The sequence below is a fragment of the Athene noctua genome, chromosome 2, assembly GCF_965140245.1.
Source record: "Athene noctua chromosome 2, bAthNoc1.hap1.1, whole genome shotgun sequence".
NCBI lineage: Eukaryota > Metazoa > Chordata > Aves > Strigiformes > Strigidae > Athene > Athene noctua.
Genome location: NC_134038.1, coordinates 111,561,237 through 111,586,182, shown reverse-complemented (window position 1 = coordinate 111,586,182; position 24,946 = coordinate 111,561,237). Strand labels below are relative to the sequence as shown.

Sequence of the window (24,946 nt, the reverse complement as noted above, 5' to 3'; positions counted from 1 at the left end):
TCCTGGCCACTTGTACTTTACTACTTACCCATCTGAAAGTTTTAAGACAATCTTTAAAATATGCTATTTACCTCCACTATTCTAATTACTGTTAACTCTGTGGCATAGTTTCCCCTGTAGACCTGTACCCATTGAAGACTGGAAAACAGCTGGTGCAGAAGCTATGCCATACGGTAGTTACTTATAGCAACATAAACTAATTGACTGTTGAGGGTGATATAATCCCCGGGTACTTTATCTTTTAGAAACTGCTGGTATATCAATCTGATCGCTTTAAAGAGCTGCCCTAGTTCTTCAGTTCTCCTGATCCAGAGCAAAACCCAGATAGAGTCACCTCCATGTCCTGGTTGGTATCAACATTGCAGTCACCACTGGGCTTCTTCACCCCAACTTGAAAAATACCTTGTACTGTAACACCCACATCCCTCGTGTCTGAAAATTCTGAGGTCCAGTGGAGAGCCGGTAGCTCAAAACACTGGTGCAAAAAAAGTCTTGTTTTTCCAGTACCAGGATCTGAGCACATTGGTTACCATTCCTCATACAACATCCAAGCACATGCAGCACAGATAGGAATATTGAATGTTGTTTTTCACATACCAAGATTTAACCTCCTGCTTTTTCTGCTAGAGGAAACAGTGGACTTCAGCTCTGTGGGGACATCCCTCATCCCCAGCCAGCCCTCAGCAGTAACACCCTTCTGTGTTTCACAGGTCATTTCCTCCTCTGCTCTTCCAGGCAAAGACCCGCTCTGACCTCTGACTGTTTCCAGCTGGTACTAGGATCTGGAGTTGTAGTTTTTTAACTGCACTTAAGTTTGGTTTTTAGTCTTTTTTATTTATTTTTTTTTTTTTAATTAGGAAAGATGACATACACAAAATAAGAGTGAAATCTGTAATTATTTCTGATACTCTCTTGATTTTTATGCTATTATACAGCAATGGATAGGCCAACTCTCTAGTGAGAATCACATTATCTCAGCAGAATTTTCATCCCTTTCATGTAGCTTTTACACGTTCTAATTTGGACAGAGTACATTTATTTTTGCTTTTTTTATTTCTTACAGCAGATACTCTTTATTTAGGCCAAGGAGCAGCGAGACAAAGAGGATAGCTATTTAAACAGCCCATTGTTTTTGCACTGGCCTCTGAATTTCCATAAGCAAGAATATACCAAGGAAGAACCAGTGTGGCAAGAAAAAAATGACTAAAATTTACTTTTCAGGTCAAATTGATAGAATTATGCACTAACATACAACTTCTATGGATTTCTTTTAATTTGACTGTTCTTTCTGTCCTTTTAATAGCTTCTTGACTGCAGCACTTTAAAAATACTAACCTTGGTCTTTTTTCTTCAAAACATTTTTCAACAAAAAGTTCATAAACACCCTCAGAAGAAGAAAACCACCAACTTCCCTTGGGGGAGTAATGAGGCAAATGTAAATTTATCACGATAGAAGGCTCCATTCTCTACACCTATCTTGTACAAGCAGTTTACGTGTGTTTACCCTGTTGCATATAAAAACAGGTATTCTGTAACTTCTGAAGGGATATTCTAAAAGCTCTTGCAGTCATTTTGTAATCTCAGAGCCAATATATCTAACTGCAAAGAGATCACAGAAAGCCATCAAAACTACACATAATTGTAGGTCTAGAAGAAGCCCAAAGAAATCTTATAATCCCCCCCTTGCACTGAAATAGACTGATGTTTATCTCAACAACCTATAACAACATTCTGTCTAATTCACTCTTAAAAATCCCCCAGGACAGAGATCCCTGCAGTATCCATGGGCAACATGCCCTAACAGATATATTTTCCTCCAATATTAATGTACATAGTTTTCATACAAATTAATGCAATTCTTTTAATCTTCTACAACATTCTTCAGCCTGGAAGATTCTTATGTATGTCACAGCCCACAAGCTCAGTTCTACCTACACAGAAATTATGCATTTTTGTTTTATCTGCAGTGAACCCGATCACCTAAATGTATTCTCTGTGCTTTATCATATCAAACAACAGGTATGATTTTACAACGGAAAAACATAGCTCTCAAATTTGAGTGAATTTGCAAATACTCTTTAACATTCACACTATTTTTTTTCTGGGAATAATGTCAGTTTAAGGTTGCAACCCTGATAGTGGACATAAACCATGAATATTACAGTGAGACATTCAGCACCCGGGTGCAGATCCAGAGCACCACCATTAAGTTCTGTGGAGTTATTCCAGACTTCAGATTGGCATGGCATAGGTCAAAATCTATTCTGCAATATTTAAAGTGGTGGTATACTAATTACTTATTAAAAATACCAGCCTAATCAGAAAATGGGAGCACAGATCTCCAAGATAGTATTTCACCCACAGCTACTGTAAATGACTTTGGTGCAGAGAAACAGAACTCACATACAAGCAGAAAACCATAACAGCTCTGTTACACAACTTTTAATACACAATTAAAAAAAAAACAAACTTGACTCTCTGATACACTGTCTCTTTTCAGATACCTACCAGGTGCTACTTTCATACTCTGATACTCTTCTACATATTTTATTTTTCATTTTTATACACATACTCTTGCTTCAGTAGAACAGTAGCTAACTGACTGGGTTTAGTTTGGTTGCAAACTGGGTAGCTCTTTTCTCACATAAGGTAATTCAAGAGGTAACTGTATACCTGACAAAGCAGTGGCAGTGAAATAACAGCGGAAAGGAGAAGAGATTCTACCACAGCAGCTGGTTAAATTTTGTGGAAAGCTGCACATTTCAACTAAATTGCAGAGATCAAAAGACTTACTCTGGATTTACACTGCTGTAACTGAACACAGTTTGTGCTCTCATGTTTGCTATATAGACCACAAATCTGTTTTCAAGAAAAGCTTCATATAAATTTCAATAATCTCTTTAATCACATAGCCAAGCAGACCTGAACAAGTCAGTCACAATTTGTTGCAATGCAGATGAGTGTTGCCTTTCTGAAAAAGATTAAAATACTGGCAACAGCAGAGTATGACATTTTTATTTTTACTATTACTGCAAGTATATAGAAATCATCGAGTGATGATTGGATGATTTAATCCAACAAAGAAACAATTTCATCCAGCAAAGAATGAATTGCAAGAGACTGCATTGAACTATAAGAAACTACCTAAAATATTATAAAAACATTTCAGACTTATTTGAAGTCTTCCCTCTGGCTGTGACCAGGCTGGCATTATATCTGGAAGCATAGTACCTAATTCTAGAAAGGAGAATTTTCTTTTCCCTTATCAGCCTAAGCTATGCTAGCATCGAAGTCCTGCCTCCAAGCATGATGCCAAGAGAAGCATCAAGGCTCAGAGCTCTTCCTAAAGAAATGCACTTTTAATAGGATCTCTGTGAAAGAAGAGTGCAAGCTTCCGGGCAAACACAAACAAATTTGCTCACTGAACACCTCTTGACTTAGAGTACTGTCAGCTGCTGGCTGACCAGCGACATCAGGACGGACGTCTGGCTTCCTTCCACCACCCCAAGGAGATCAGTAAATAACACTCTGTTTTCCTTCCAAAAGCCATCCTGAAGCCTGAATGATGGCAATCCAAAAATTAGAGGATGACAGGTGTTGGGGTTGGCTGGCAGCCCCTTTCCAAACAACCTTCTGGAGAAAGGGAAGGTTAAAGACTGGGCTAGAGCTGGCAAGGTTTATTGTGGTGCGGTGCTGGATCTTGAAGCCAGTCCAGATAACAGCACATTTTAAAGTTTTCAGGAGCTTGCTGATTTCTAGGCAGGCATTCTCAATGTGCATTTTAAATGGTTCAATTTTTCCTGACCTTAGCCAACTGAGAAGGGCCAGAAGCCTGTTCCTGGTGATGCAATCTATAATACGAGTTTCCCTATGGCAGGGGAACCTCTGCCAAAGCAAGAAGGTGAGGGAATTTCTACTAAACCTTTCATGACATAATCTGGTGAAATTTAGGGGTCTCTTTTCCTCTGCTTTAACATGAATAAGGCAAAACAATGTTGCATCTAGTTCATCTTCCTTGCAACAGAATTAGGTATGGTGGAAATAGCCACTTCAAACACATGGCTGAGGCCAAGAGCTGCTCTTCATTCTTATTTTGACTGCAACTGAAATGGCCAGATGTTATGCACATTTGGTATAAATGGGCATGCAGATAAAGGTGCACCGAAAAACAGTCACCTACATTTTCAACAGGCAGCCAAATAATGGCTCACTTGAACTGTATGGCCCCAGGTGCTACACAACAGCTGCATATACTGAACAGGCAGCACTCAGTGACGACCGATATGCAAAACAGAGGACAGCTTTCTATTTTAATATGATGACAATGTCACTGAAGCACCACACTGGCTTTGCTACTTCACCTGAACAAGCATAGAAGTGAGGGAACAAATTCCATGCAACTTCCTCAAAAGCCCTGAATAACATCAGCATGTACTTGAGGACAAACTAGTGAGTTTTAGACTTGGGGTGCATTTGTGACACTATCTGATGCCATTACCCAGTTCCACATGTTTCCCTACCCACCTTTATGCCATAGCAGATGTGTATAACTGCAAATTTATCCATGTCCACGATTTTCTCTGTGACTGAATACGTGCAAGTTGTTAAAAATGAATTAAAATCTGCATTCACTGTCCTAATGATTCTTCACATTTTTCATCAAAAAGGAAACATCTGTAGTCCTATTAGTGCTGGCCCCTTTTTACTGTCTGGAGCCCTGGCTTTAGCATTCTTTTGGCAAGAGATTTGTTTATCCAGAGTATCTTAAAAAATTCAGTGATAACTCAGTTTAATTCTTCATTTCATCCTCCCCAACCAGGCCTTGGAGCTACTAGTTACTGGGAAAGGTTAGCCCTATACTGTAAAATACTAGGATATCTGATCTCCTTCTCCAGTGACACTGAACAGGAATTTTAGGAGTTACTTGCTTTCAGCCTAATTATGAATGTCCCTTTTTAAATTCAGGTATAATGTGATCATCAAAGTTCCTGTTTCCAAGCAGAAGTTCAGTGTTCTCATATTATACAATGAAAAATTGAGCACACAGACGAATTAGGTAAGGCACCGTTTCAGTAGACTTATCTATCATTTTCCCAGTATTAAGATCACTTCCAGAGTCACAGGATTAGTACTTCCAAACTTAAGAAATATATCTACATCACTTGCTTGAAAGACTATAAGCATAAAAGATACTGCTCAAAATAACTGCTATTTGATTTGGCAGCTGCTACCAGTCAATGCACCTCTGAGACCAGCCATACATGTTCTAAATATACCCTCTGATTTTTGTGAGTTGCTGATTATATTATGGAAAAGATTTTTCTTTTATTGTGTTCTCTTTCCTCTCTTTATAAAGTCTAGAAAAGGAACAGAACCACTATTAGCATGAATCAGCCGGTAGCTTTGAATGTGTAGTTCCCATAAGCTCAGGAAGAGTTTCAGGGAAATGCATGTGAGGGGAAATGGGGAGCCTTTACTAGATCTTGCAGCAAAAAATTCTGCAGTTTCATTGTCTTAATGACGATGACATCCTGGCCTCTCCCACCAGGTGTCACTGCGAAGTCACATAAGAGGGTCTGTTGGTGATAACGTAAACGCAGGCCGAATGAAGATTAGTAAGGCATACATGTCATTGCTGAAAAAGAGTTTCTTTTCACTCATCCTCTTGCTCCCTAGCCAAAAATAAAGCATAGCAGCACTGCTGTGCCTTAAGCTCAACAGAGTATTAATTTTAAATTATGGATACATATAGCTCATGTTGCATAAGAGCTTTAAACGCATGCCGTGTGAGCTGGGGCTGGTGCCTGGCTGCCAGATGTGGTTCTTGCTGATGTGAGGTTGAGGAGACATCCAGATGTGATGTCACAGCCATGGTGTCAGGACTAAGTCTGGAATGGGATGCTCACTTTGAGATGATCTTTAGACTTACAGGACAAACCTTTTCTGATTGCTCTGACAGTGACATGAGATGAGGGAGTAACTCAAATTCTTCCTTTTGCAGTCAAAGTCCCTAAAAACCAAAAATGCGTTCTGCAGAACAAGTTGCAAATAGCTTGCGTATTGATGACACATGCCGCAAAACACAAAGAAAACCCTGTTTCACACTCTATGAATGGGATAAGCCCACGCATAGGTGAAAATCCTTCCTTCCACTCCCACCAGTGGCAGGAGCACACACCAACGTGTCACATCCCGCTCTCCCATGATTTCCAAGCGCACACTTAGCAGAGTGTAACTCCAGAAGTTACGTACCTCTATCTGTGAACACAAACTTGCTCAAAGGAGATCATTCTAGGACTTGATAGTAGCGCAGCCCAGAAAGGTCTGTGTCCTGCTCAGCAGAGTCACGTTAAGGGACCCTGAATTACCCTGCTAGGGTGTCCCTGGTCTGCAGCACCGTGCCAGCACAGAGGAAGGTCCTCCTGCCCCATTACCTAGCATTTATCACCACACAATCCCAAACTCAATGAGCTTCCAAACTGCAAAGCAGAGCACCACAATCTTTTCTTTGTCATTTAGCAGGATCACCTCTGGCAGACCCCCTTGCTGCCATCCTGTCTCACAACATCTGAACAGTCTCTCCAAGTGCCTGTAGCAAATTAAGATGCTTTAATTACACCATGACAGAAATAATTTCTGTTGAAGAGTGCTCTAACAAATTAAATGAAATGAATTTTACTTGCACTTCACTTTTAAAAATGTACATTATTTCTATTAAAGTACTATACTTACAAAGAACATATAAATACTCATCCTATCTCTTTGAAAGTACTTTGTGCTATACCACCAATTGCTTTAAAATTATCTTTAAGACTCATTGTTTCTAAAATGTATTCTCAAACCAACAACAATCATACAGCAAACTGAAATATAAAACACTCTTTTCTGGTGCTATGCATTTAAATGCTTAGCTGTTTTCAGCTGCAGAACTTTTAAACTCTCTTTTATAGGATATTACTCCATTTTAGTGTAAGCATCTATCAGGCACAGCTCTGAAAATGTTAAGTCAGACTATGAAAACATTGTCAACGCTTATTTTAGTAATAAAAGCCATGTTTAATCTATGCGTTCATGTTACAGTAATCTATGTAGCAATCTATAACCTTCCAGCTAAATGCACTAAGTAGATTAAGCTCTGATTGATTTGAAATGTTTTTCACTATATTACCAAAAGTCTACAGATCAGCATAAATACCTCAAAGAAATTTTTTGCCCTTTGGCAGATTTACAAAAGTAGAGCTTAACTGGAATTGAAATGAACTTCTGCATTTTTCCAGGGCAAAAAGCCTGTCAAATCTACTCTGCTTCCAGACTTAGTAAAACCTGTGATTAATAGTACAGTGCATCTATTCTGTCGTGACAAAAGCAATCACGTTATGAAGAAAAGTGTTCCCTCTGGGTCTACCATTCATATGTAGTGTCAGGAGTTACCCCAAATGGTGGCACTGCTGGGACTGCCATCTGCATAGTGTGCTGTGCAAACAGCTCTTGCAAAGGGTGGGACTTTTGTTGATGCCCTCTTGCCGATTACAATAAAGGACTTTAAAAATTGGCTTCCTCAAATAGAAAACACCAAGTTTTGTGGAGGTTTTTTGTGCTGTGTTTAGGGAAAGTGAGAAGCAGGTCGTGAGCTGTCATAGTAATCTGGTGGGCGCTGCAGGGAGGCTTGGCTGCCACTGCCAGAGGTGGTGAACTTCAGCAACAAAAAGACCATGCATGGGAAGAGGAGTGCGCTGAACTCTCTGTGATCCCGTTTCAGCATTTCTCGCAGCTTCTTTGCAGACTATGTGTGCTGGAGACGGCTGCACAGATGGAATGAGATTTCTACATATGCTCAGTATTCATCTCGGTAGCTCGCTGAGACGGTGACAGTGCAAACAAACATGGGTCTGAGCATCCTACCCAGCTCTGTTAGGGAGGCGGAGAAGACACATCTGTAAATGTCTGTGGGAATGGGGGAAGAGGAAAAATAGCCTTGAGGTGGTAAATTCCGATCCTTGCCCAGATGTCAAGTGATTCCAATCAGGTAAATCTGGATTTAAAATGTTGTTTGTTTATCCTACTGAAGAGAAGGCACCCAAAAAGATGAGAGAATTTGGAAAAACAATGGTGCCAGTAGCAGTGTGTCGGCAGAGCATCCCAGCTGCTGCTAGGGTAAAACTTCAGCCTCACTAACAACAATACCTGGATTTCCATGTACTCCAGTGGGGGGATGGCATCCATCTCCCAGGGGTCCTTACCCATTTACCACCACACAATACTCCATTTCTTCTTGTATCCCACTCCATCCATGCATGCAGAGAGCCAACATCTGAACACTGCAGACCCATCCAATCCTGTGACCCCACAAATTGTTCATGCATCTGCCATGAGTTCTCAGTGCTGATTCTGGTCCCAGATTTACCTCCACAAGGACTGCCCAAGTAATGTAGTGCAAGAAAAGGAGCTCAGCTCACACAGTCCAGCTCTGGATTTAATTTTGGATTCTGCACCCCATCACTTGGGAACATTTATATGTCAGGTTTTCCTGTGGGCCCTTCTACACCTTGCTTGTGAAGAAAGAGAAGTTTTATTTCGATATAAACTGTACTTGGACACAAAGTGACAATTCCAAAGGGCTGTTATATCCTTATTTCTGTAAAACGTACTCCCATGAATAGCAGGTTCAGCGGTCCTACTCTACACGCTGCTGAGAGGTTACAGAACCTTGCTTCATGCATTCATTTCTTATCCCAACACATTAACATAAAGTTAACAAGGAAGTTGTTCAAGGACAAACCTGAAAGACAATGTCAGCCACAAAATTGCCTGAGCAATCCCATAATTGAATAAAAATATGCCTCAGCAAAACAAGTGTCATCACAGGCTTGCTGGCGTGCTTGGAGTACACCAGCTTGACAAACTCCTCTCAGCATGGTGCTGTGTGGGGACTCTATGACAAGACCTTATGTACTAAATGATGTTTATCAGCAAAATACAGGTACTAATACGCACATTTGACCTACAGAGCGAAACAGGCTTGCCCACAACTTCAGCAACAAATTAATAAATAAAAATTAAAGAAAATGAGCATTTTGTAACTTCTTAACCACTCCTGTGGTTACAACATCCTTCACACGGAGGACATTCACTTGCAAATATTCTGTGGTATAGTGTAAACACACATGTAAATATCAAAAGTAATCTAAACCATCTTATTTTTCAACTGATGTGTTTGATGAGTTTGTATACTGGTTTATGGGACCAGCTTCTCTGGGAGAGGTAAACAAAATAGTTCATTTTAATTCCTCCACTTTTGAGTCCAATGGCCCCATCTTAGCTGTGATACAGAGTAATTTATGGAGTGATTCATATTTTTACACCATTTAATGGTGAACAGCATTTCACAACATATTCTGTTCCATTAAGCCTCAAGGAAGCTGGGAGCAGGCAACAGGGCAGAGTTAACAGACGTATCCAGACACTTCTTTTTCTAGAGGTAAGAAAAGCTTGGGACTGTGCTGGGACCTACAGGAGACCACTTTAGCGGGAAAATGTTTCACAATGCGTTGTGTGCATGTTTCATGTATATATATGCTATATATTTTTTAAAATTTTAATTCAGATAAAGTATTAGCTTAAAAGCCTATAATATCCCCCCAAAGAACTGAGGATGGCTGGGATCCTTTCCTAAGCTAGTGAGCAGGTGAGATTATTTTGCAAGGAGCTGCTCACAGACACCTAAGGGACCATTTGCCAGCTGAAAGGCCCAAAGTGAAGCAGTGCTCCAGTGATGACCCTCTACACCATCAGGCCCATTTTCAAGGGAAAGAAGCCAATTACTGTGAGGACCTGTTTGCTTTTTAAAAATTTGTAGGCAACAAGATCTGAGCATCTTCCAGAGCCCACCTAGTGCTGTAGAAAACAACCAATCAAGTAAAATTCTTTTCTCGCTTCTTCTTTTAAAATAAAAGCTCTTTTCCTCTCCATTTCTGTTCTTTTCTGTGATTTGAAACTGGCCCGTCTATGAGTGATTGCAGGTGCCATTAAATAATGAAGCAGTTCTGTTCATTAAAGCTTGGTGATTTATTACCTTTGGACTAAGGGAAAGAAAAACAGCCTGAAAACAGAATTCTTACATCATTTCACATTATTTCCAGTCCAGTACTTCAGACAACTGTCAGAATAGCAGATTTTCAGCTCCGAGGTCCACCAGTCCCCAGAAATGCAATGCTGAATGTCTAATTCCAGCCAGTTCTGTAAATCTAGAGTATAACGTAAACTCATAACTAACTGCTGCCCTAAATGTCATGTCCTACCTTCATACAGCCAGTCGCTGAGCCCATTGAAAATAACACCTTCCTTTCCTGTGGAGACCACTCGGATGGCTTGTTTCCCCACATGGGCACAGTAATAGATGTTATTCTCAAAGATAAATATCTGATTTGAAGGGAAAAAGAAAAAGAGAACAGCATTAAGCAGTGGCTCCATTATAAAATGTTGCATTTTGTTTTTACAATAATTGGCAGTACAAAATCACATATCACATTTTTATAGCGTATTTTGTCAAAAAAGGATTTCCACAGCTTGCTTCCAATGCCATCAACTAACAGAAAGATGATAATTTACAACAAACTGAAGCCTTGATCCTTTGATACAAGCTTTATTTTTCTTGCTCCTGTCTTCATTTCAGAAATTGAACAGTGCAGTTAGAAGGCATGAAATGAAGAATGCCATTGCTCAGCATTTTGAAGAAGTGGTCCAGGACACAGTAGCAGTTTGCAGAGCTGATGTTGATGCTATGTGGTGACTGAACTGACTGCTGGAAATTGCTTCTTGCTTGTTTCCAGCTGCTCCTGCTTCCTTAAAACACAGCTGGCAATCTATCAAATAAATCTGAATCCAATTTTTAATGCAGATCCCACAAGACAACATGTACTATTGAATAGGGGGCAGTCTATGTGACTGGAGCACACTGGCCAAGAAAGCACAAGAAGGCTGGTGTTTCAGCTGGGGAGCAGGTGCCACATGCTCCATGGACCCAAAGCGATGTGCTAGACCTTCCACCCTGCCCCAGTCCCCAGGTCACCTTCCTACAGGAACCAGAGTGGATGGGAGAAAGGCACCCTTGGGGTCTCATCTCCTTGACAGCATGGATGCAGCTGCCATAACTCCCAGCCCATCTTTGGAAATCTTTCCCCTCCTGTTGTAAAAATCTAGTGGATTCAGGTTGCTGAAAGATTACATAATCAAAATGTTACAGGACCTCACAGCTCCTCAGGAGGGCAAGGGCAGGTCCACACCAAGGATCACTGTCAGGTACCTGAGCCTGTCTCTGCAAATGCCTGCTCACACAGCTGGTGCTGTCTCTGGGAAAGAAAGTGCATCTTGGAGAGGAATTTATAAATTTCTTATCAATCATAAAAATTTCAATTCAAGATTGTCAGGAAAGGAACCTACCATAAGACTCCCAAATAAGCCTTATGGGTTTTTTTAAAGCTAATTTCATGCAAGTCATTGTATCTACTGTTATGAGAATGCTTTCAGGAATCAAGCTGTTTATTTAGTTGTTGAAGTGCTGATCAGTGAGAAAAACTTTAACCAGACATTTAAAAGAATATTGTTCCATGGCATCAGTCTTTATCATCTGGTTAAATGCTTTATTCTGTGTTTTGCTGTCATTGATGACACAGATCCTGTCCTCCTCTCATCCCAAAGTGAACTGCATCCTGCTCAAAGTAGCACTCTTGTTCTAAAATATTTTTAAACTCCATTCATACTGCAAAGAAGTACTGAAGAGGGTATCAGAAAGCCATTTAGACTGAAAGAAAAAACATTAATATTATTTAGTAGGTATTTACAGATGGGGTTTTATACACCTGAAGATATTGGAATTAATGTTAGGTATCTTTACCATGATACTAGAATGACATTTCTCATGTTACACTTACGACAAGACAGAATTGGGAAAAATATTTGCTTTCAGCTTCTGTTTCACATCCTGTTATGGTACGTGTTTCAGATAAAGATGAGCTGGAGAGATTCCAGAAGAAAGTACATATCCTAATTGAATTTTGGCAGCAGTTATAGTGAGTTTGCCTAAAGGTAAAAAGTGTGACTGAAACTGTAGCTTGCTTTTATTCCTTTTAAACTAAGAAAAATTGCATCCAATTAATATTTTTTGAAAGCAAAAACATGTTGTGGAAGATACTACATTCTCCTTCCTATCTTGATTTTCAGTAAGCAAAGGAGCCAGATGAGGGATGCCAAGTAAAGAATGTGTTAGCTAGTCTGCATATGGGAGGGTTGTTGAAGCTTAAATGCACATAAAAATCAGGAGGACTAAACAGAGTTAGATACTTTGGACCCAGACAAATCCAAATCTGTGTCCAAGAGGTAAACATGCTGGAGATGCTTGGGTGGGGGCTCTTCTGTGACAGGCACACAATCAAGTGGAGTTATTCAAGTGATGCAACCCTTCCCTTGCCCAGATTCTCACAGCAAGTGAGGGTTTTGCAGTATTTTGCACTGTATTCAATTTTAAATTAATTAACTGGAAAAATAAAGAAGGTGATTGACAACCTGTTCCTGTCCTTCATTTTGTAAAGCATTGCAATGTTTTCTGTCTTCACTGTTTTGTCTTTCAAAGCTTCATTACACTTATCAGGCTGCATAAGGTATCCAGTAGCTGCAATGGAAAAATAATACAGTACTCTGACTTCAAACTGTCTCCCATATAATTCGGAGTCAAACTGCAGCACCTCATAGAGAATTTAAAATTATCCTCCCAACTACAGTGCCTTGTACCCTAAAAATGTCAACCATAATCAAGATAAAAGATAACTGAAGCAGCATGAGGAATATTTCTGTGTAATGTATCTTATAAATTAAGAAAAAGCTTTTGAACTTGCGTTATTCATCAAAATGAAATGTCTTTGGATTACATCACATTCTGGGTTAGAAATACCTACATAATATTTTGTACTGCTTTGGTTTTATGACATCAGAGCAGTGCTTTCTATCAAATGATCACAATCCTTTCAGCTAATGAGAGGATAAGAAAATTTAGCAAAGAAAAATAATATTAAAATGCATGGACATCACTTTCCCATTATTTTATGTTTGCTTTAGTTCTAGACTGATGTAATATGACAACAGAAGGGGTCAAGCTTAGTTTTATGCCTCTTTGTACAGGAACAAAGACCAGATCCAAAATTTCTGGTGTCTTCTCTTTTGGTGTGCATGTTTGAGCAAGACTTTCCCCCCAACATTCTTGCAATATATATGCCTTTTATCATGGACAGCACATGAAGTCCAACACTGCACACAGCTAATGGAAAATACCGTGTCCGTTTTCATCAGGACACTTTCAATGCAGAGGAAAGAGAAGATATTCTGAAAGAAGTAAGAAGGATGGAAACATCCATGCATAGATTGAAAAAACTGAAATTGCTAGTTCCATAGCATAAACAAGGAAGACACAAGCTCTACAAGATAATGCAGAGGAAACAGAAATTTCTCCAAAACAACAAGGAAACCAATGAAACCTAGAAGAAAGCTGCTTGAAAGTGGATAAAAATATTTTTCCTAATGAAATCAGAATTCACGCATGGAACTCCTTGCCACTGGATGTAACAGGAGACAAGAATTTCACTCTGGATGCTGTAATAGATGCCCAAAAGATGAAATACCTCACAAAAATAACTGGAACATCCAGGGGGATTAAGATAAAGTTGTTGTTTGGTTGGGTTTGTTTTTTTTTTTTTTCAAATGCATTCACTTAATCCAAGGGTAATAAAAATCAATGGGGATTTTGCTGTTGGCTTTATGTGGCTCAAGATGTCACCTGAAACTTCCAGCATAAGATATAACCCCTTTAGCCTCAGGTATCAACACATCACTAACTCATGTGAGCTGAGAAGAAATCTCTGCCTGTTTGCAACTTGTACTAGAACTGATTAGTTCAAATCATTTGACATTCCTGTGTGACACAACTAATATTGGAGAAAAAATACTAGACTGGTTGGACCACAATCCTGAGACAGGGAGAGAATTTTAAGTCAAAAATTAAATATTTATCCAGTAAGATAAATTTCTACAGTAAGGTAAATGTTTAAACTAACAACAAAATAAACTTAATTCACTTAAAGTATACAAATGCCTTAAAAACACTGATTGATTTAAGGAGGATTAATTTAAAATGTTTTTGCAACTGCTTAAGGGCTTCTCAGGTAATGTTCTCTACCGAACTGACCCAGAGTGGTATTAAGTAATTATGCTACAGTAATAAAAATACTATTCCTTTTAAATTGATTAATTTATGGACCTTTTCAGGAATCTAGTGAAAATAATCTCTTTAAGACCACTTCAAAAGTCACAGTAACCAAATATTTTGAGTGGATGAATACTACACCTCCTTTTACAGTTCAACACACCTTCCTTCCAGCCAAAGAGGTGAGTGAAAGTCCTATTTCTTCATAGACCAAGAGAAAATAAATTCATATACATTAACCTGCATTTTTACTCCTTCTATTTATTTTCTCACTGTAGGGTGGCATTCTAAGTATATGTTCTCTTTACCCCATCATTTCTAACACGTATAACTTGTCAGCTGAACGAGTGACATCACTCAAACTTAGCATCTCCAAGAATAAAGTTAATGCCTGGATGCTTACTACTTTAAATTATTAGCACATTGCAGAAGCATGAATGTTTCCTACACATTAGAAGGCAGCCTTCCACACTACAAGGCCAGCCCACAGGATTTAACTATGAGAGAATAGCTAACATGGAAAGGTTGGCCATTTAATGTGAAGAGTTTGGTCAACAAGAACTGGCCTTCATGTATAGACAGGAACAAAGTCTTGCCTTGACACTGTTTTAAATTCCAAGCCAGTCCAACCTTCCTTGGAGTCTGAAAAAAACAGTCACAAAATGTGGGGAAAGTGAGTGAGGAAATGTAACTACAAATCAACATGCCATTCTCTCCTCATCCAACATAATGCACTTCATTGTCTCATGTTTTTAATGTTAAAGCCTTCTGGTTTTTTTGTTTGTTTTTTTTTTTTTCTCCAAGAGTAGAAGTCTGCTCTTTTGCTGGTAAACCAGTTTTCCTGAGGGCATATTCTGCAGAACAAATAAAGTAACAGATTCATTTTATAATTCTGTGCATCTCTCAGAAATGCTTATATTTATCTTGCAGAATCTGTAAGAAATATCTGTGTAAAGGTAATTATCCATGGACTTCACTGTTGAACAAATGCACAGAGAAGACAGTCCCTACCCCAACAGCACATCATTTTAATAGACAGAGAAGTAGTATTGTACCCATTTAACATGTAAAAATGAGAGATCAAAGATAAGACTCAGTTGTCCAAACATAGAGCCATTTTAAGCCCCTTCATGAATCTAAAACATCTGGCAGATATGATACAAGATATATGGGAAACCTTTGCTCTCACAGAGTAGCATCTAGAAGCCACATACTTTTAACACTCTTCAGCTGAGTTGCTCTAGGAACCTATGTTTAACCAGGCAAATCCTATTTTAAATATCACACAGGAAGACTGGCAAGACCATGAGTCAAACTTGGGTAGCTTGAGATCAGTTTCAAAGCCTTAACCATAAATCATCCTTACTGTAATTTTTTCATATCAGGTAGACTATTACAAGTTTGTGAAGACTGGGAGAGAAGAGTTCCAAACTGTGTATTGTCCTGCCATGAAGTGCATGTCTAACTGATCCATTTATTGGCAGAGTCACGGTCAGGTTTAATGTGATACTTACTTGAACTCCTATCTCCTTCTGCAAACGCAGACTACGGCTACTGTAAAATCCCTTTTCCTGAATAATAAAGCAAAATAGTTCTTGTATGTATCTCACTTTGCACTTCTGCCATTGCATATTCACAATGTACACTGGTAGGATTCAATACTGCCTCATCTTGTGCAGGACTTTCTGTGGCCTTTTGCAGATGGCATCATCTAGTCTGCCTTAAAGGCCAGGTAGACTCAGCAGAGATGCAGGTGCCAATGAAGACATAGAGGAAAATAAAATCTCCCTAACTTCAGGGATTATCCTCCAGCAGCTTTTGCAGTGTGCTGGGTACTCTGAAGTCCAAATAAAGTCAGACAATGCAGTTCATCTAAGTTAGGTATCTTATCTACCCCTTCCACTGAGTACAAACAGCCAACAGCCAATGTCAGATGCCTTCATCCACTCAAACTCTGCTCCATTAGCTCTTTGAGGGTCACAAGCATGCATTCAAATTAGACCATCAGTAGATTAACATGGGAATAAAAAAAATAAAAAGCATGGTGAAAACAATCTTGGAGAAAAGACCATCCTCCCTCCCAGCTTTACTGACTCTGGCTTCCTCATGCACATCCTTCAAAGCCTCCGAAAGCCCTCACCTTCTGCTGCAGGCCAGTACAGCCCCAAAAGCAGGACTGTAGCATATGTTCAATGACTATCACCTTGATGCTGTTGCTCATAGTCCCAACCCCATCCAAGTCCTTGGGCTCTTCTATCTAAACCCCAATCACATCAAATTTCTTAAGCAACAGCCACCCATTTCACCACATAAGACCTATCAGAATATATGTGGGCAAATTAAGTTAATCATTTTAGGTAAATTCAGATTTCTGTAAGGTTAGGCAGTCCTTGAATGGTGCACGACCACATCAGTCTGATATATAAATGGGGATTCAACTGCTTGAAATCAATCTACATGCAATTTAAGGTTCCTACCTACTTTCTGTCAATTATCTCTTCAGTCAAGAGTGCACGTGAATATTTGTATTGGGTTTACATGTCAAGTTTTGGTAGCAGCAGGGGAAGGAGGGCTGCAGGGGTAGCTTCTGTGAGAAGACACCAGGAGCTGTCACCGTGTCGAACAGAGCCAGTTCCAGATGGCTCCAAGACAGACCCACCACTGGTCAAAGCTGAGCCCAACATCCACGTTAACAGTGTCTCTGTGACAATATATTTATAAAAGGGTAAAAACACTGCAACAGATGTGAGAGAGGAGTGAGAAAATGTGACAGAAACAGCTCTGCAGACACCAAATTCAGTGAAGGAGGGGGAGGAGGTGCTCCAGGCTCTGGAGCAGAGATTGCCCTGCAGCCCGTGGTGCAGCCCATGGTGAGGCAGGCTGTGCCCCTGCACCCATGGAGGTTAATGGGGGAGCAGAGATCCACCTGCAGCCTGTGGAAGCCCTCACGCTGTAGCAGGTGGGTGTGCACTGAAGGAAGCTGCAGACCCTGGGCAGCCCAAGCTGGAGCAGGCTCCTGGCAAGACATGTGGCCTGTGAAGAAGAGCCCAGTAGGATTTCTGGCAGAACCTTAAAATTTTTTAACTTCTATTCATTTTTTTGTGGTGTCGATAGGAACGTTTTGTGCTGAACTGTGCATTAACTATCTACATATTTATAAGGTGTTAATATATCACATTGGTCTGAAAGCCTCAGGAAAATACACACATTTAGTTTCCCAATATGTCCAGGAAGTAGAACAGTGTTACCTCTTTATTTATATGCTAAGTAACTAGTTGAGGTCCATAACAGTCACAGCATGTCACCCGGGTTTCGAAATTTCATATCATGACTATAAATCGTTTTGAGCACGATCAAGCTCTTCCTGGAAATGGACACAGAGGAGACCTCTTCCTTCTCCCCTCCATTTCTAGTGCTCTCTAATTCCATACAAATATTTTAGACATAGCCCTTCTCAAGCCAGTTTTGTTCTTCCATTGCCATACGAAACCTGGAAGCTGAGGACAGTGAAAATGAAAAACTGCAAAGAGAGAAAGATTCCCTGCTGTTTTGTCCAAGTTAAATCTTGTCCTTACCACATGGAATTAGCATGCCCATCCTTGTCCATGCAGCATCTTGAAACAGATATGATAATTGTGTTTTCACTTTGAAATATCAAGGAAATCTGAAAGCATTGTACCGGAAAGATCTTGGCATTTTGCAGTTATCATTCTTACATCAACTGCAGCAGAAAAATGTGTGATCAATTCAAAATCACTTCTAAAGCTTGTTGCTGATTGACTATGCATTATTTAATGAATACTCTGCCAATTTCTTCTTTTGAATCTCATAAAACGAAAAGTTTGATGTTCAAATAGCTAAGTTCTTAAAAAAGGGTAATAAAACCATAAACTGCTCCTCACCATCTTACATAATAAGAGCTAGTATTTTAATTAGGCTTTTTTTTTTTTGTTGCCATTCAAATATAGCTTGATAGCAAGTGGAAAAAAAAGGTAAGACAAAAAAACTTCAAAATATTTTCATTTTCTCTATCAAATGGTTCATGTTTGCAATTTAGGAAAGAGACAGATAACAATTATGATGGAGGAATGAGATGTAGAATTTTTAAATCAACTTTTTTTCTTTGCAAAACCAAAATGTCATTATTAGAAGTGGTGATGAAGCAATAAAACTCTTCCACACAATCAACACTTTGCAGAGAATCACATCTTGATAAATTATTGACAGAAAAGGCTACAATTTCATTTTTTCATACCAGGGTTTCTTTAATTCAAAGAAAGAAGCTAACTCCTTACCAAGCCAAGGATTTAGAAGACATAGCAGTTTCTGAAGGTATGCAACAAATAGGTAAGGTTAATTTAAATTCATCTTTACCCTGCCCAGGGATGGGCAAAGGTGGCATATAGACCAAAGCAAGGCCTATATCAGTTTTAAAATGATTCTGCAGGAAGGCTTTCAGGACAAAGAAACTGAAAACACCCCAGCGGACCACTAAAACCAGAGAATACAGTAGTACAGCTTGATGCATGTAATAACTGTGCTGATCCATAAATACATCAAAACCAGTATTCATGACTTCTCATTGGAGATCGAAGGCTTGTACACATCTGGTATCAGTAGTATAAGAGATTAACTGCATGGAAATCAATACAATGAAAGGAAATGTAATTGATTCTGCAACGGAAAACTGTCAGAGTTACTGTAAAAGACAAATGAAAAATCTGTTGCCTTCCGTGGCTTTGATTGCATATCTAGAAAAAGAGGTGCAGAAGAGTCATCACTTGTAAATTGTGGAAATCTCCCAATTTTAGCCATCTATCTTGGAAACTGCTAATATGCCTTGTAAAATAAACATTAAGAACTTAGTTTTGCTTTCATCACACATGATCAGCAAAGACACTAGGGAGTCGGAGAGAATGGAAAAGCATTCTTTCATGCATAGAAATATCCTCTTTTTGTATGAGCAGTGTCCTGGCCTCATTTAAGACCTCTTCAGAGAGGATATAGCTCTCCAGGTTGGGGGTGACTTCTCTCTGGGGCTGAGGGAGATGATCACCTTGCTTGCAGGAGGCGGGCATGGATAGAGTAAGTAAAGGAGCAGTAGGAGAAGGTCAGAAGACTGCAACATCAGAGGAGTGAAAAGGATGTTGAAGAATCTTCTCTGAGACTCTTCACGAAAGAAAGGGCAGGCAGAATATGAGCTGATTGGGCTAAATGGAGACTCCTGGGAAGGTGAAGGCTGAAGGCTGGTGACATCAAGCACCATGATGAGGAAGGGTCCTGCTCTGCTGACAGATCTGTGGCTACAGACCAGGTTCAGTCCCCCGGTTCTGGGGCTGGGAGCTCTGTCCTGCCTGGGGAGGAGAGCTTTAAACTCAGAACAACAGGGGAGGGAGATGATGGACCACAGTCAGGCAAGGAAGTGGTAGACCAGGCTGGCAAGAGAAGGAAGATGTGGACAAGAGAGACTCTGGTGAACAGGGGTGAAGGAGGCTCACATCAAATAACACACAAAAATAAGGACAAGATGAGCACACAACTCTGTGGGGAATGCTTTCATACTTCTCCTGGGAAACCACCACAGCTGGGTGCCTCTCTGCCTGTACACTAATGCATACAGCATGGGGAATAAACAGGAGGAATTAAGTTCTGTGTGCAGTTGTAGAGCTACAATTTCAGTAGGATCATGGAGATGTAATGGGATGAATGTAGTGCTGTGCTGGATGGATACAGGCTTTCAGAAGGACAGGCCAGGACACTGAGTAGTGTCTTCTACTGACTGACCAGTTAGGAAAAAGTAGATGAAGCCTTCTTCATACAACTGGGTGAAGCCTCACATTCAAAAGCCCTGGTCCTTCTGAGAGAACTTAACCATTATCTCCTTTAGGGACAACAACTTGGGCACAAGCAACCCAGGAGATATGTGTAGGGCATTGATGACAGTGTCCTGACAGAGGTGATCGAGGAGCAAATGAAGGAAAGTGGTCTGTTGGACCTCACACTTTCAAACAAGGAGTAACTGCAGGGGAAGGTGAAAGCTGGGGGCAGCCTTGGCTGCACACGCCATAAGGTGGTGAAGTTCAGGATCATGAGAGGGTATATCATGGCAAAAAGCGTTAAGTCCTCAAATTCAGGAGAGCAGACTTTGGCCTGTTCAGGGATCTTCTTGGAAGAATCCCATGGGATACAGCCATGGAGAGAAAAGGGGTCCAGGAAAGTTGTTGGATTTTCAAGTATGACCCCCTCCAAACTTAAGAATGTTCTATCCTGATGTGTCAAGCAAAGCAGACAGGAGGCCTGTGTGGATGAGCATGTTGCTCCTGACACAACTCAAACACTACAAGGGAGTATACAAGAGGTAGAGGCAGGGACAGCTGACCTGGGAGGAATATAGAGGCATTGTCTGATTGTGCATGGTTGCAGTTAGGAAAATCAAAGCTAGTCTGGAGCTGAATTCAGCGAGGTACATGAAGAGCAATAAGAATGGCTTCGTAAATCAGCAGCAAACGAAAGTCTAGGGAAAATACAGATCTGCTGTAAGTAATATTATTTAAGTATGAAGCATGTTCTCTAACACCTATATATTGCAATTAGGAACAGTTAAGGTTTTTCTAAGATTATCATTCTTACTAAATCACGTTTGTGGTGTGTATACAATATTTAGTAAAGTCTGGAAACCTTTTCTCCAAGAAATGATAAAGCTCCCTTTGGAAAGCAGAAGAGTTTGTAAGATCTTGTGGTTTTTAAGGTCTTTAGAGACAATCCAAAATTGGCAAAACCGATACTCGAGATAAAAGTCCCATACAACGGACTATAGGAGTAATGACTGAATTCTATGATCTAGAGTCACATTCCTTTTAAATCAGGCACAGAAGAGATTTTTTGTCTTGCTTCTCCCAGCTTAAGTCTTTAAGTGCATTAATATTCTTCTCAGTTTTCTACAAGCTTCTCTACATTTTTGACATTGCATCATTACAAATGCTGTGTATTTCCATTTGTATTCTGTGAGCAGGCTAGCCCACAACATGTACAGATTCTGATTGCACCTAGAATCTGCCAGAGTCCAACGAAAGAAGCAATTATCATGATTCTGGAGATCTGGAGATTTAAAAATATATGTTTCAAAACGTTGTCCTATTTTCTGTTCTTCAGTGAGAAGAGGGTTTATTTCACCTCAACAAAGAGAACCATGTCTTCTTGGATTTCCTTGCCCTGGATTCTAATGGGGTTATTTTAATTTATAACTGCCTTGATATATTAAAGACTGTATCAGTAAATGTACCATTTAGTATGGAACTCCGATTCTGCTTTTAAATTCTGCTTGATGGATTACCTTGTATTCTGTAACCTAGTATCGCTGATGGTTATGTAGGGCATCACTACAAATTAGATTATTTAATGTGAGATGACACAGTCTTTCATTTTAAATATTTTATTGTGTTATAGAATGAATATCTGGCTAAGGAGAGCAGATATTACTTGTCAGCATAAAGAAACTGGCAGCTGAGATTCAGGGTTCCTCCAGGTACACATCTGACCTTGGACAGTGAGCTAGTCAATGTAATATTCCTTTTTAATACAATGTTTAGTAACAGGAATGATCAACATCTATTCCAGGAGCTGAAGAGTAGAGCTAACAGAACTATTCCTGAAGCTTTCTCATGGGTCTGATGAATGGCAGTTTCTGGGGAAGGAGAGACCACCGCCACAAATGAAGGTGAGCTCAGGTGGCATCTGTATCCCTTAGATGGCACTGCTTAGTCCTGATTGTCCTGCATCCTAACATGTATCACATAATCATACTCTCACCAATTACTAAAGTAAAAGGTAACTATTTTCATGGCACAAAATAGCACATTTAAAAAAAAAAAAAAACCACTCTTCAATAAGCACTTATTTCAATGGACATCATCTACCAACAACCATCTTGTAAGATGCCAGAAACTCTTCTGCACAGACCTAAAACAGATGCTTCTAGCTGTTAGATCTCTGAAATGAAAAATGCCCTTAACAAAAGATACAGGTTCAATATCCATAAAGTACAATTGAAATTAAAGGAATATCAACATTTTAGACCTCTGTAATAGGAGGGAATTATTTGCAGTGGAACTCACCCTACACTAGAGTTGCCCTCTTAGGAATTTTGGATTTTATGCAACTGCAGTAGCACATAATGAAGTGTGGTAACATATAAAGGAAGAGAATTCAGCACTTGCCCTATAGTGCAACGAAACAATTGCTCTAAGCTAGGAAGTCCATCAATGCATGCATCTCCTGTAGGTACATACTTGCTTTTCTTAATGCAGAGTGTAAATGTCCACAACATTTAATATATTAATGCTGTAAATCCACTGTAAGGTAGGAATACATTGCCATCTTCATGCTGTAACTTACCCAGAAAACAAGGTGACATGTATGAAGTCACAGAGGAAGCCTAAGGCACTCTGTCACCTCCAGGGGCAATGTCTTACATCCTACATCATCCTATGTCTCATATTTGGATGTAAAAGCAGTAAATTTCTCTGATTTATTGGTAAAACTTCTATAGCAAACAATAAATTTCATTTTTTCCTCTGAAATCTTTCACACCCACAAAAAGAGCAACAGCTTATTTACAAGAAAATCACCTATATCTTCTTTCAATAACGTTTATTGTAGCATCTTCAGTTATCTTGAATATTTTGCTCTTTTGTCTCTGATGAAAATGCAGTACAAAGAATGCTGAGATGGGAAGGGACACAACTGCTCTCAGCAGAGCTCATAACACTGACTAGGCCAAAGCTTCCCTTTGGTGAACGAGGACCAAACACATCAAGCCCACTGATGCCAAAGGAAATTACAAGGATGCGCAAAAATAAATACAGGACACTATTGCCACTGTAACCAAAGAGCAGAGCATCAAAGGAAAAAACACGGACACAACACTTTTCCAGTGGAATTCTTTGAAAAAAATAGGAAGAGAGAGAGGAGGGGGAATCCCTAACCAGAGTAACCTGTCTAGGTATTCAGTGTAAGTGTAATATGTCTTACTGGGGTTTCCCTAAAAAATATATTCTGACATTGGAAGAGGGGATGACGGGGAGACAGCACATTGTTATTCTGAAACTCCTGTTTTCCCAGAATTCAGGGACCATGTAAAAAGCTGCCTGAATATGCTTCACTATGCTTAAAGAGGGCTTATATAGACATTAGGAAGGGGGTCTTTTTCTTCCTTGAAACTAGCAAGATAACCAAGCCAGAATAATTACATACAGCAGACCACAGCTAAATATTGATTCAGATGTCATTGGAAAAATGAAAAGGTGAGAGAACAACAGCTTGAAAATAATGATGTAAAAATCTATGAAATAATGGTGGAGACAAATAGACCTACAGCAATTATACACACAGCAGTTCAAAAGTTCTGTTGGATTAGGAACAACAGCAGATGATTCAGTACCTCCTGTGAAAATGGTTCTCCTCACTTTATATCTATGCAGCCCTTTTGCCTAGAACTAAACTGGCATGACAGCCAGGTCATCAGGTGAGGATAAACCTGCTAATTAGAGGAGTCGCTTCAGGTGTCATCACTTAATCAGTTTTTTTGCATCTAGATATCCTCGTTGGCAAGACATTTTTCTTAACTGTATTGCACTTTTAAACCAGTAATATGTATGACAGTAAGCTGTTTACCAGCATGAGCATTCAGTGTTTGATGGCATCAGCAAAGCCCTAACATGGTAGGGGCTGAAAGACTTGTTCCTCCTTTTTTTCCCAGCATTTGCATTTCACTGAGATTGAGATTTCTTAATGTAACCTCTGCACCTGCTGTGAAACATAACTTCTATTACCTTTGAACCGATTGTACCCTTCATTGCTGCATAATCTACAGGAATAAAAGTTAGTATTGCTGCTCCAAAAGACTTGACACTGGAAAAGGTTATTGACTATAAATGCAGGAGAAACCCATTTTGACCATTCTCTGGGGTTGCAGTCAGTGCTAGGGCCTACAAAACTTTCGGCAACTATGATCCTCTTCATGTATGTTTTTAGTACTTTAAAGAAATAGGGGAAACAGTAAAAGACTGACTTACCAGGAGAACCTCAAAAAACTGTTTCTCTTTGCTGAAGAATAAATACTATCATCTATGAGAGAGATTTTTTTGAATTATAACTGCTGCCTCTAAAGTTGTGCAGAACTGCTTCTCACAGCATCTGATGTGTCACCTTTATCATTAGTATCTGTCAGGGCTGTTACAGATTCTGATTTAGGAAAAAAAAATAGGAAAATAGGAGCACAGCAGAAGTTCTTCTGCTTTTGAAACTGGAGCTCAACAGCTCCTGTGAACTGCACTTCAGTGCTGACAATGCAGGCAAATATTCACTGCACATTATTAGAGCAGTCCTACTGCTTGCTCCTTCTTTTTGACAATAGGGCCCACATATATAACTAGTTTGTCCTTACAGTACATATTTTGAACCTGGATGTGCTCGTTTTGGGATAACTTAAATAACAACCTCCTGAAAAGCTTCAGGTTTTTTTGATTCCTTGAGCACTTCAGCTACAGATAAGCATTAGACAGTAGCAGTCCTTGACTTCAGCCATGCTGCCAAGCAAACCAGCAAAGGAAACCTCTTCACACTGTACTTATTTTTCTTGATAAATAGAGGGGTCCAAGACTGTCAGCCACACAAGTTTTGTGGAAACTGAGTTCA

The 24,946-nt window shown here is 39.7% G+C and overlaps 1 protein-coding gene across 6 annotated transcripts in view; it reads right to left on the bottom strand.

Annotated features, from left to right (window-relative positions):
* DPP6 (dipeptidyl peptidase like 6) overlaps positions 1-24,946 on the bottom strand; it is a 567,835-nt gene that overhangs the window by 81,169 nt on the left and 461,720 nt on the right. For all 6 annotated transcript variants that reach the window (XM_074899909.1, XM_074899911.1, XM_074899908.1 and 3 more), the window contains exon 8: positions 10,299-10,419. In XM_074899909.1, coding sequence (XP_074756010.1) covers positions 10,299-10,419 — 121 coding nt within the window. The remainder of the gene's footprint in view (positions 1-10,298; positions 10,420-24,946) is intronic.